The 13,504-nt window shown below is 37.9% G+C and overlaps 1 protein-coding gene across 2 annotated transcripts in view; it reads left to right on the forward strand.

The window, feature by feature from the left end:
- The window catches only part of CFAP206 (cilia and flagella associated protein 206), a 48,091-nt gene that overhangs the window by 11,884 nt on the left and 22,703 nt on the right, over positions 1-13,504 (forward strand). Inside the window, exon 3 of one of the 2 annotated variants that reach the window (XM_032484565.1) lies at positions 12,997-13,109. In XM_032484565.1, coding sequence (XP_032340456.1) covers positions 13,002-13,109 — 108 coding nt within the window. In that variant the 5' untranslated portion in view covers positions 12,997-13,001. Of the gene's footprint in view, positions 1-12,953; positions 13,110-13,504 lie in introns of those variants that run through there. The other variant, XM_032484566.1, reaches the window with a different exon arrangement.

Here is a 13,504-nt window from a genome sequence, read left to right on the forward strand (position 1 = left end):
TTTCTAAATCTCCTGGCAGATAAGCATTCCTTTACAGTAAGTGTGAGATGATTGCATGTAGGTTAGGCACAGGCTGGAGTCTGTGTGACCTCAAGCAAGTTACTTCACCTCTCTGTGCTTGTTTCCTCATTGATAAAATAGGTCTACTAGTACTCCTCTGAAATGACTTACTAAAAGGATTAAATACATTAATATATTTTTAAAAACTTAGCACAGTGTACATCCTCAGTACAAGTTCTTTGTAGTATCTTGTCAGACTTGTTTTAAATCAAGTTGATTAGTAGGACCAAACAATCCTCTTCCTTTGGTCTTCTGACTTCCTGGAAAATTAGTAAACTGTAATAAAACTATAAACACCAGCTCCTAAGATTCTAGCACTAGGCTGAGCACTGTGGGAACTCAAAAAATTTTACAACTGAGTTCTTGTCCTCTGGATGCTCACAAACAAGTTGGGAAAGCAGATTCATCAGTTTAATTGTGGCTCCACTGCTTAATAACCTTGATGATGCTGGAAAAGGTGTTTTTTTTTTTTTTTAACCTCTCTAGGCTTCAGTTTCCTCTTCTGCAAAATGCAGATTATAATAGTGACTACCTTATAGGGTTAAGGTAAGAACTAATAAATTCATAAAAGAGAAGTGCTTGTAACAGTTCTGACATATGGGAGATGCTAGCTGTTAGTGTATAAAAGCAGAACATGTCTGATGAAGTACCAGTAGGAGTGGTGCTCTGGGATAGAGCAGGGTCCACGCAGCAGAGGCCACTGTGGACTGGAGCTTTTTGGAGGAGGTAGGACTTGAGCTGAGCTTGCAGGTTGGGTAGGATTGGGACAGGCAACAACAAGTTCAGGAAGGAATATTATTACCAAAAATACTCAGAAGGAAATTGGTGGGGACATTTGTTATTACAGAGCGCCTTATTAATTCCTGTATGCCAGCACCCTCTTTGAGAATTGTAATGTGTAATAAATGGATATAAGTGCTTGACAAGTATTTCCTGACTTGCAAAACAGAAAAGGAGGGTACTATGAGTTACTTCTCCCTAAAAGTTATGTCAGCTTCTTAAATTCTATAAAATTCTTGGTCTAGATTACTGGAGCCAAGCATATGCAGTTATGTAGTTGGGAAAAAACGGAAGAATTTGTAGCCATGGGATCCTGTTTTGACAGTAGTTGGCTCCCTTACATATAGGTAAAGAAAAGTGGCACTGGGGTCTATGTAGGAATCATTTAAGTCATTTCATTAGTTGTCACATATTGTGTATGATGGAGGCTGAACTTAAAAGCAGTTCTTTGCATTGATTTTTTTTTTTTTTTGCATTGATTTTTGTGTGAAAGATGACATTCATGCAGCAGGAGGGAATTTCTTCCTTCTTAGCTATGCTTACCTTGGGGGATTACAATCTGATTATTGTTCTTTCTGGGAATGAAAGTCAGATACTTGGCAATGTACACTCCCTCAGTTCCCTCATTGAGGGAATTCAATAGTACCTTGCTTATACATGCTGTCAGCATCACAAATTTTGACTTCCAAACATTGCAACATTAGACTACAATTTTTGTAACAGCAATAATGACCCACCAGTAACCTTTCATTTCATCACTGCTTGATATTTAGACTCCACAGATCTCAACTTCATCTCACTCAGTATCAGCAGTCATAGTCTTTCTGCCAAGTGGGCCTCCTGACACCCATAGGTGGTACAAGCTCAGTTTTACCCCGGTCAGCTTGGCCCATTGCCCCATACCATTTCCCCACTTCAGCCTGAGCTTTGCTACAGTTTTCTGTTCTGGGGTGCTGCTGGAGAAAGTCCACTAATGGAGCAAATCTGGGCCACGGTAGATTTAAGATAACAGAATTACAGGGCTGGGAGGTTACTTAGGACTCCTCCAGCTCATACCCCTCCTCTTATGGTTTTCTAAAATGAGGAAATTAGAAAGGTTACTTCATCTGTCTATTCCACCTTTGCCTCCGTGGGCCAGCCTTAACTGTCCCTTAACAACACACCCTATGGACTATCTGACTTACTGCATTGGCCACACCTAAAGTGTTCTATAAAGGACAGGCTGGGGCAGCAACATACTGGAAGGAGCTGAGGACTTCTCTAAAAGATGCGTTCCCATAGCCCATGGCTGTTTCTACTTACATGTATTTATTGGGGAAGGAGGATGAACCTAAGGCACTGTCCCCAAGCCACACCTTTGTTCCTCTACTGTGCTGTGTTTCTTCGTCCTCCTGCCCAACATGGTACTTGGGAAGTTTGTTTCAATGAGAAGAGGGGAATGCTGTTGAATGGATGTATCCCCGCCACCACACACCCTGTTCTCACCCTCTCAATATTTTAAGGCCTTCTTAGCCTTTACTGAATTATGAAATCCTCTGAGGAGCTGAAGAAACCATGACCCTTCTTTCCAGAGAAAAAATGCCCATGTACACAAAAGTTTGAATAGAGTGTCAGGTTGACACAGCCTTAGAAACTCCTCTGTGTACCTCTGATTAAAAATCTGTTTTAGAGAAAGAGATACTTTTCCTTAAAAACAAAACAAGACAAAACTAAGTGCCCTATTTGATGTGTCACATTCTTTCTCTCTTTATGAGATTTTCTTCTAACAGTAACTGTTAGTACTTGAATGTTGACCTTGTTCCAGGATCTCTCCTAATAGCTTTCTATTTAAGTGATTTAATCATCCCAAGAGCCATATGGTTGGTAGGTACTGTTGTACAAATTAGAAAACCAAGACTCATGGAGTATAAGTAACATTCCCAAGACTGCACATCCAGTGAGTCTGTTTATGTCCAAAGCCTAGAGGCTTACCCACTCAATGTTTCTTTTCTCTTGTATTTAACTCGTAGGTTTATATTAACAGATGTTATCTGATAAGTTGTATATTAATTTCCTAGGGCTGCTGTAACAAATCAGTACAAACTAGGTGGCTTAAAGCAACAGGAATTTATTTTCTCATAGCTTCTGGTGGCCTGAAGTCTGAAATAAAAGCTACCATCAGGGCCACACTTCCTCTGGAAGCTCTAGGGGAAAATTTGTTCCTTGCCTCTTACAGCTTCTGGAGTCTCTTGGCATTCCTTGGCTCATAGCTACATCTCTCTCTGCCCCACCTTCACAATGCCTCCCCCTATGTGTGCCTGTGTTACCTCCCTTTGCCCAATAAGGGCACTTGTAATGGCTTTTAGGGCCCACATAGGTGACACTGACAGGTTCCAGTGATAAAAGGCCAGGACTAGATGATAATATATATAAATGGTTTTTAACCAAGTGAATGACTACATGTCAAAAACACCGATAATAGATCAGTGTCAGCCTTGAGAGTAGTGTTTCTGCACTGTGGCTGCATACTATAACCATCTGGGCATCCTGGAAAAATACCAGTGCTCCAGAGCGATGCCAGGCCAATTGATTCACAATCTCTGGGAGAAGGGTTTGAGCATCAGTATTATTTTTTCAATGGTTCCCAAATTAATGAAAGATATGCAAGACATCTACACAGACTAGTACAAGGCATTACTGAGGGAAATTAAAAGACTGAGTAAATACAGAGATATACCATGTTGATGGATTTAAGACTCACTATTATGAGGACGTTTAAAAATTAACCTATAGATTCAAATTTATCTATAAATACCAATGAAAATCTAGCAAGTATTTTTGTGGAAAGTAACAAGATGATTTTAAGTTTTATATGGAAAAGCAAAGGGCCAAAAATAACCAATACAATCTTAAGGGAGAACAAAGTTAGAATACTTTGACTTTATCAAGATTTATTACAAAGCTACAATAATTAATACAGTAGTTAATAATAATATGGTATTGATGCAAAGGATGGACTAAAAGAATAGGATATATCATCCAAGCAGGCCAGTAAATTTACACATGCTTGATTTATGACAAAGGAGACACTGCAGTTGATGAGGAAAGAATGCTCTTTTTAATAAGTGATGCTGGGCTAACTGGGTATCCACATGGAAAAAAATAAATAATTGACTTCTACTTCACTCCAAACACCAAAATCAATTCCCAGTATATTGTAGATCTAAATGTGAAAGGCAGAAAAATGAAGCTTCTAGAAGGCAGCTTAGAACACCTTCATGACTTTGGGGGTAAGCAAAGGTTTTTTAAACAGGACAGAGAGTATATTAACCACAAAGTAAAAAAGTGATAAATTAGACTTCATTAAATTTAAATACCTTGAAATTCACTGTTACACTTGCTACCAACTTCGTATAACTAGATTTTTCAGTTCATGTTTTATTCTTGCTTTCCAAATCCCTCACCGTCCACTGTTTTCTCTAATTAACTCTTTCAGATTTTGTTCTTATCACAAGTTTCCTACCTCTGATCAAAACAAATAGTCTCTTCTCATAATTTATTCTTCATATCCTTTTTGTCTGAAGAATTTCTTTAAAGTCAGTGAGTTTCTAATCTGTTTTACTTTATTTGATTTTGAGCCAAATAACTTTTGGGGGGGGGTAATTAGGTTTATTTATTTATTTTTAATGGAGGTACTGGGGATTTAACCCAGAACCTCCTGCATGGTAAGCATGGGCTCTACTAATGAGCTATACCCTCCCCAAATAACTTTTTTTTTAACTTCATTGAAAATGTGGATTAACTATTTGTGATAAGGAAATTGTGGTATGTGCATACAATGAAGTATTAATCAGCAATAAATGGGAAAGAACTATTGATATACATAACAACTTGAATGAATCTCAAAATAATTTATGCTCTCTAAAAGACCTAGACCAAAAACTTACATATCATTTGATTCCATTTATAAAATTCTAGAAAATGCAATCTAATCTATTGGGACAGAAAGCAGTCAAAGATTGCCTGGGGATGGGAATGGAAAGGAAGAATGGAAGGGATAGATCACATTGGGACAGGGGAGAACTTTGCAAGGAAGGGGCTGATGACATGTTGATTATCTTGATTGTAGTTATGCTTTCTTGGGTGTGTACTTGTCATAATCAAAGTGCACACTTAAAACGTGCAGTTTAGTATACTGGAAGTATGCAGCACTTTTAATATTGGTAAAATAAATTATACATATCAATAATTATGGTAACATTTTTGGTTTTTCAAATCATTTTTAGTTACTAAGTCATCAACATAGCTAATCTACTTTTTTTTGAGGGGTAGGAAAAGACATAATGGCCACAGAGGGAAAAAAGTCACTAGAAAGCTTACTTCCTCTCTCTGCTGTTCACCATATGAAGACACAATGAGAAGTCAGTAGTCTGCAATCCAGAACAGGGTTTTCATCAGAACTCAACCATGCTAGCACCCTGATCTTGGGTTCTAGAGCTGTGAGAAATAAATTTATAAGCAAAAAAAGTGTTTGCAAATTCCCATACCAGTAACAGGGAACTTTCTTAACCACTGCCAACCCACCCCCCACCAAAGTAGAGTATTTATTTTCAGCAAACACTATACTTACTGGGATAATATAAGCATTTCTTTTAAAATAATGGCACTCAATATTACCATTACTATGATTCAACATTGACTAGAAGTCCAAATCAGAATAGTAAAAGGTGGAAAATACATGAAAAATAAATGGGAGGATTGACACTATCTGACTTCAAGACAAAGCTACAGTAATCAAGAGAGTGTGGTATTGGCCAAAGAAATACCACAGTAGACAAACAGATCAGTGGAACAGAATAGGGAGACCAGAAATAGACCCACATACATATTGCTCTATTGACAAAAGAGCAAAGGCAATTCATAGGAGAAAGAGTACTCTTTTCAACAAATGGTGCTGGAACAACTGGACATCCAGAAGCAGGAAAAAAAAAATCAATACACAGATCTTACACCTTTCACAAAAATTAACTCAAAATGGATCATAACCTAAATGTAAAATACAAAACTATAAGAACTTAGAAGATAACATAGGAAAAAATCTAGCTACCATTGAGTTTGGCAATGACTTTTTAAATAAAACACCAAAAGCATAATCCATGAAAGAAAAAATTGATAAATTGGATTTAATTAAAATTAAAAACTCCAGGAGGAGGGTATAGCTCAATGGTAGAGTGCTTACTTAGCAAGCACAAGGTCCTGGGTTCAATCCCCAATACCTCTGTAAAAAAAAAAAATAATAAAACCTAATTACCACCACCCCCCAAAAAGGACACAGTGCTATATATCAACTATGTCTCAATAAAACTTGCAGGGAGGAAAAAAAGAATGATAAAATTAAAAACTATAGTGTGAAAGAACTGGTTAAGAGAATGAAAAGACAAGCCACAGACTGGCTTGAAGTCTTTGCAAAAGACATATCTGATAAAGAACTGTTATCCAATGTATACAAAGAACTCTTAAAACTCAACAGCAAGAAAAAAAACCCCAATTTCTTAAATGGGCCAAAAATCTGAACAGGCACTTCACCAAAGCAGATACGCAGATGACAAGTAGCATTTGAAAAGGTGCTTTACATCATAAGTATTAGGGAACTGCCAAATTAAAGCAACAGTGTGATACCACTACACACCTATTAGAATGCCCAAAATCCAGAACACTAATAATACCAAACGCAGGTGAAGATGTGGAGCAAATGGAACTCTTATTCATTGCTAATGGAAATGCAAAATGGTACAGTCACTCTGGAGACAGTTTAGCAGGTTTTGGGTTTTTTTTTTTTTACAAGACTAGACATACTCTTACCGTATGATTCAGAAATTGCAATCCTTAGTATTTACCTAAGGGAGCTGAAAACTTATATCTGCACAAAAACCAGTACACAAATGTTTATAGCAGCTTTATTCATAATTGCCAAAACTCAGAGGCAAATAAGATGTCCTTCAGTAGGTGAATGGATAAGCAAACTGGTACATCCAGGCAATGGAATATTATTGTTGATGGAAATAATCAATAAACAATCCATAACAGGAATAGAAAAGAGTTTTATTTGAGCCAAACTGAGGACTACAGTCCAGAAGACAGCCTCCCAGATATCTTTGAGGAATTGCTCTGGAGAAGCATGGTTTTCAGCATTGTTTTATATTTTGTCAGAACAAAGAACATCAAACAAGTCAGGGATGCATTCTTTCTAGGTTTCAAAAGAACAGATCAGCATGTGAACAGATCAGTTAGTATGGCCTTGGCACCTGGGAAGGAAGTCTTATCATTGAAGGAGTACCAGCATTGGCATCCAAGGAAGGGAGGCATTTAACTTTATTTTTAACGTGGACATTCTTTACTTCTGGTTAATACTCCTTTTCCTTAATAATTAAAATGGATGTACGATGTATTGATAGACTGTTTTAGTTAGCATAAAATTCGAGTTAAATCATGTATGAGCCAAAATGACTTTCTCATACGTCAATATGTGAAAATTTCTTTCATTATTATTCAATGCTAAAAAGAAATCAAACTCTCAAGCCAGGGGAAAAAAAAAAGTGGAAGAAACTTACATGCATATCATTAAGTGAAAGAAGCCAATCTAAGCAGATTCATCCTCGGGGACTCCCAAGGTATTTCTGATATGCTCTCCCTCACTCTCCAGAATTGAGAATCACCGTCACAGGGGCTATAATTCAAAGGCTTTTATGCTTTAAATCCCATTTTCCTCATTAGGACTATATGTATGAAATTTAGCTGCTTTGAAGGAAAATAATTTTAAGAGAGAACCATTATTGCCTTGGCTTTTTTTTTTTTTTTTAGAGGCTTGATTTTAACAGAATTGGCTGATTTTTTTCATTTTATGTTCTTGTAATCTCTATTCTCTTGCAATATATTAAAGAGCAGGACCCCAAGCTTGGGTATCTGCAGTAAATGTTTCAAATACCCACCCCCTGCTCCCCGATCTAGGTTGTGAAAATCTGCTCATAAGGTTTGTTGTTTCCCCACTGGCTGATTCAGGTGATGGAGAAGAAGATGGGAAACAATTCATGCTTTCGCTCACCATTCATCTTACCTTTAAAGATAATTTACAATCATAAAGAAAAGTAGATTTTTAAAGATCAGATTAATGAGCTTAAGAAGTTTGCTATTTTTGTGTCAGGAAACTCAACTCTCTGCTTTTTTGTGTGTGCCTCTTCATATTGTGCCCATGTAACTAACCTCTAAAGAGGCCTCTCTCTAAGGAAGATGATTAAGGAATGATCTTGTGATCTTTTTCACTGAAAGGATGTGGGAAAGTAGACTGAAAATAGCTCATGCTTATTCTAAGAGAAACTGCAAGAAAAGTGACTTGCATTGTCTTGCTTGTCCCACAGTTTCTTTTTCATCATTACCCTAAAAAGTCAGCTTCCCTTTCTACAACCCAGCATTTTTGTGGAGAAGGAAAGTTAAACTGGAAAATAAAATTGTTAGCTAATTCTAAGACACTATGACGTCCACGGTTTCAAAATTGATAAACTGTATATATCACATTGATCAACACGTTGGCTGGGTTTAAAAAAATAGTAGCCAATCATTGCATAGCATGTTGATAATAATAGAGAAGAAGAGTGAGACAGGGTGAAAAGCACGAGATCTGGATTTTTTTTTTAACATTTGAGAATTTTTTTGGAAAGTGCGGTTGTAGCTCTATTTTAATGATCTACAACTAAAAAGCAACAAAGTAGAGAAGCTCCACATTGTTGTGCCTTTTCTTTTTTATTATGAAATATAACAAACAGAAAAGGTCAATGTAACATATATGCACCACTGAATAAATAATTATAAAATGAACATCCGTATAACCACTGTCAGGGGCATTACAGACTCTTAATTGAGAGTCTGCTGCCACTTGCATGAGCTTCGGGGATCTGAATTCTCTGAAATCATATGTAAAATTAGAAACCTTACGCGTTTTTCTGGAGGAAAGTCTAGAACTTTTCTTATAACCTTAAAAGAGTCCCCTTCAAATATTAAATACTGATATGAGCAACAGGACTAAGAGAACTGTGTAGTCTTGGGTTGGTCTTTTACACTGATTCTTGAATCCGTAGGATGCAATGCCAATAGTTCACTCTCTGTGAGGCTGCTGTAGGGAACAGCCCCTTTGTTATTATCTATGAAATAACTTTGTAAACTCTAAAGTACTCTTGCAAATGTTCATTATATATCTGTGTTAGTAAATGGAAACTTTCTTAGGAAGGCTTTTACAATATCTAAAGAATTGCTAAATTGCTTTCATTGATCAAGGCTGGCTTAAAAGTCCTGGTCTATCTCTTTCTGGCTTACTTCACTTAGAATGACATTCTCCAGGGCCATCCATGTTGCTGCAAATGGTGTTATATTGTCGGTTTTTATGGCTGAGTAGTATTCCATTGTGTAAATATACCACTTCTTTATCCAGTCATCTGTCGATAGACATTTAGGTTGTTTCCATGTCTTGGCTATTGTATATAGTGCTGCTGTGAAAATTGGGGTGCATGTGTCTTTTCACATTAGAGTTCCTTCTGGATATATGCCTAGGAGTGGGATTGCTGGATCATATGGTAAGTCTACTTTCAGTTTTTTGAGTAATCTCCATACTGTTTTCTATAATGGCTGCACCAAACTACATTCCCACCAACAGTGTCGGAGGGTTCCCTTTTCTCCACAGCCTCTCCAGCATTTATCGTTCATGGACTTCTGAATGATGGCCATTCTGACTGGTGTGAAGTAATACCTCTTTGTAGTTTTGATTTGCATTTCTCTGATAATTAGTGATATTGAGCATTTTTTCATATGTCTATTGGCCATTTTTATGTCTCCATTGGAGAAATGCTTATTTAGGTCTTCTGCCCATTTTTGGATTGGGTTGTTTTTTTGTTATTGAGTTGTATGAGCTGATTATATATTCTGGAAATTAAGCCTTTGTCAGCCACATCATTTGCAAATATTTTCTGCCATTCTGTAGGTTGTTGTTTTGTTTTGCTTATGGTTTCCTTTGCTGTGCAAAAGCTTATGAGTTTAATTAGGTTCCATTTGTCTTTCTTATTTCCATTACTTGGGTAGACTGCTCTAGGAGGATGTTGCTAAAATTTATGTCAGAGAATGTTTTAGCCTATGTTTTCTTCTAGGAGATTTATTCTGTCTTGTCTTATATTTAAGTCTTTAAGCCATTTTGAGTTAATTTTTGTGTACGGATTGAGGGAGTATTCTAACTTAATTGATTTACATGCTGCTGTCCAGTTTTCCCAACACCACTTGCTGAAGAGACTGTCTTTTCTCCACTGTATATTCTTGCTTCCTTTGTCGAAGATTAATTGATCATAAACATCTATTTTTGCACAAGCTTCATCCTCATTCCAGGAAAATCTTCTAGAAGGGGAGGATAAGTAAAATCCTTTTATACTATGACTTGCGTATTTTTGTGTTGATTCATTTGCTAATAATTTGTGAATGTCCTTAAGCAAAGTATATTGGCTATATTTCTTTGCAACTTGAGAAAAATTACTGGCAGTCTGTTTAAAAATGAAACTTTGTTGTTTGATGCTCTGCTTCTAATACTAGTTTAATCCTGCTTCATACTTTCATGTCAGTAGGTGGGCCTAATGAACATTATGGTTAAAGGACAAAACCTCATTATCCCAACTCCAGACTCAGATGTGTCATATGTGCTTCTAGAATGTGGAATTTTCTCTTCTGGCATCTTGGATCATCCTGTTACAGGCTTCCTTTTAACACGAGAACATGAAATTAAGCTGTAATACTTTTTACTTTTTTTTTTTTTAAACTAGACATTAATGAAAAAATTTCACATATTGAGGTATGGGGAAAGTCATCTTGCTTATACGTAATTTAACTCGAATTTTATGCTAACTAAAACAACCTGTTTGTGGCCTATCAAATATACACTGTACATCTGCTTTAGTCATAGAAGAGAAGGGTCCATTGACCAGAAGTAAAAAGACTGTCCATGTTAAAAATAAAGTTCTTTCCTTGGATATCACTGCTGGTACTCCTTCAATGATAAGACTTCCTTCCCAGATGCTGGTGCCACACTGACTGGCTGTGCACATGCTGATCCGTGTTTTTTGAAACCTTAAGGGAATGTATCCCTGACTTGTTTTATATTTGTTCTGACATAATATAAAACTGTGCTGAAAACCATGTTTCTCCAGAGCAATTCCTCAGAGTTGTCTGAGAGGCTATGTCCAGGACTATAGTCTTCAGATTGGCTCAAATAAAACTCTTTCTATTCCTGTTACAGATAGTTTATTATGTCCAGCAACAATACTTTTATAAGAAATGCCTTTCTCAACAATACAACCCTTCAGTTTTCCCATAGTCTCAGAACTGGCTCCTGTCCCCCGCCCACCTCGTCTCCCACACCACCTCCGTTTTTAACAGGGCATAGGTTTCCAGTTAGCAAGTTAATACTCTTGCTTAAGAAATCTTGTGTTAGACACTCTTAACCTACTGAGGTGTAGTGAACCTGCCCTTTTCTGCCTAGGGTTTGGGTCTTTCTGTATGTTGTTTGCTTTTGTTCTTTAAAGTTATGCTCGCCCATCCTTTGAGGAAAGACTCTTAAGCTTGGATCCCGCCGCGCCTCCCTTCATTGGCCCCACCCACGCCCTGGCCACGCCCCCTTGGGCCTTAGCGTTTGGTTTCCATGGTTACACCGCCGACGCTGGGAAGAATCGGGTGGCCACTGCTCTAGCTCTCCATTCCGGCCGAGGTCAGCCCACTCGAAGACCCGCGCCCTTAAGCCGGGACCAGGACGCTAGCATAGGGCAGCGGGCGGAGGCTGGGCGGCTGTAGCATCCCGTCCATCCCGGTTGAGACTGGACTCTCAGTAAGGACTCCTTTGGGGGCGCCGCCACTGGGCAGAAACAGCGGTCACTTCCGGCCGAGGCGCCCAGGTCGGAGGGTGAGACCTCTAACGGCTACTGGGCCGGCTTCAGGGCCTTCCTGCCGCTGCTCGGGGCCGCTAGCGCCCGCAACGGCCGGAACTCGGGAGATTTAGAGCTTCCGAGAGTGGGGCTGGGGAGCGTACCAAGAGGAGCCGGTAGCTACCCGTGCTCCGTGCCCGATCGCGCGCGCGCACGGCTAACATTGGGCGTAGGTAGTTGTTACAAGCCTCTGAGTTAAGTGCTTACCTTACGCCACGCACTGTTTTAACCACTAAGCACATAGAACTCAATTATTCCACGCGACAACTGTGGGAAAAGGGTAGTAGTTGCATCTATATATTTCAGATGAGAAAACCGCCTCAAAGAGAGGAGAAGCAAATGCCCAAAGGCTCAGCTAGAAAATGGTGGGGTCACGATGGAACCCAGGCAGTCTGGGTCTGCTGGACAAGATGCCAAGTGTTAACCTTAGCTGAACACTAGTAATGCGAAAAGTTAGCTTTATCTACCCGGGATTGCGTTTATTCTTCTCTGCATGCTGATTTCCCCTATGCTTAGTTACTAATAGGAATCAGAAAACCAGATAACCATTAAGACCTACCACCTTTTTCTGGTTTTTAGTAATTAATAACCAGGAATTCATTTTTTCCCATGATGTATAGCTCTCTTAATATGTTTTACTTTTTTTGCTTTTATGTTTTTAATCAAGAGTCTAAAAGCCAACTTGAATGTGCAAGAAGAATTTAACGATTCGAGCAAGAATTGTTTTCCAAGAGTCTCTTATAATTATGAAAGGTCATTGAGTGACTGTGGTGGAATAAGTATTTCCTCCTTCAAGCTGTACGCGGCCGCCTACACAGATGAGATGGGGTTTCTCATTAATTCTGCCTCTCCCCGCCACCAATACTGTTTAACCTTCTTTAAATCTAAAAATACCATGATATAAATGTAGTTTTGGTGACCACCATCATTTAAATAAAGAGGGAATGTTTCAATCATTTGAAGTCCCAGTTGCTCTTTCTGTCATCAACAAAGTCCTTCATTTTTATAAATATAAAACAAACTAATGGAAAACAAGAGGGGCCTAGATGCTAGAAAATACTAACACGTTAATAAATAATATGGCTCTTTACAAATATAATAGTGGAGAAATCGCAAGAGGAAAAAGTAATATATAAATACAATTTTGAAAAAACAATCTCTTTTTATTTAGCCAGAATGCCTCCCACTCAGGCTGAAAGTGTTATAAAGAATATCATTCGAGAAATAGGACAAGAATGTGCAGCCCATGGAGAGATTGTTTCTGAAACTCTGGTTGCATTTATGGTAAGAATAATAATTTTTGTGAATTACTGCTTTGTTAAAAAATGTTTTTAAGTGGTGCTCATTTTCTTCTAAAAACTCTGATGTTTTCCTAAATGTTATTCCATTGAAAACATGTTGAGATCATTGGACAAGGTAGCCAAAAAAAAGTTTTTTTTAAGTCTGTACAGCATGTTAGTTCTAGATTTTTAAAGGCTGATTTAAAGGATCTTGATGAGTTTTAGAAACATCAATAATGTTTTCCTGTGTGGGAGGTTTTTAAGTATGTAATTTTGTTCACTGTTGTAAAAATTACTCATTGCCTTGGTCTTTCCATTCTTGCTTTTGGTTTAATGATACACAAGAAAAATACGATAAAAAATAATCAAATAATTTCCCAATGTAAAATCTAGCCATTG

Source organism: Camelus ferus, chromosome 8, assembly GCF_009834535.1.
Source record: "Camelus ferus isolate YT-003-E chromosome 8, BCGSAC_Cfer_1.0, whole genome shotgun sequence".
In the NCBI taxonomy this organism is placed as follows: Eukaryota; Metazoa; Chordata; class Mammalia; order Artiodactyla; family Camelidae; genus Camelus; species Camelus ferus.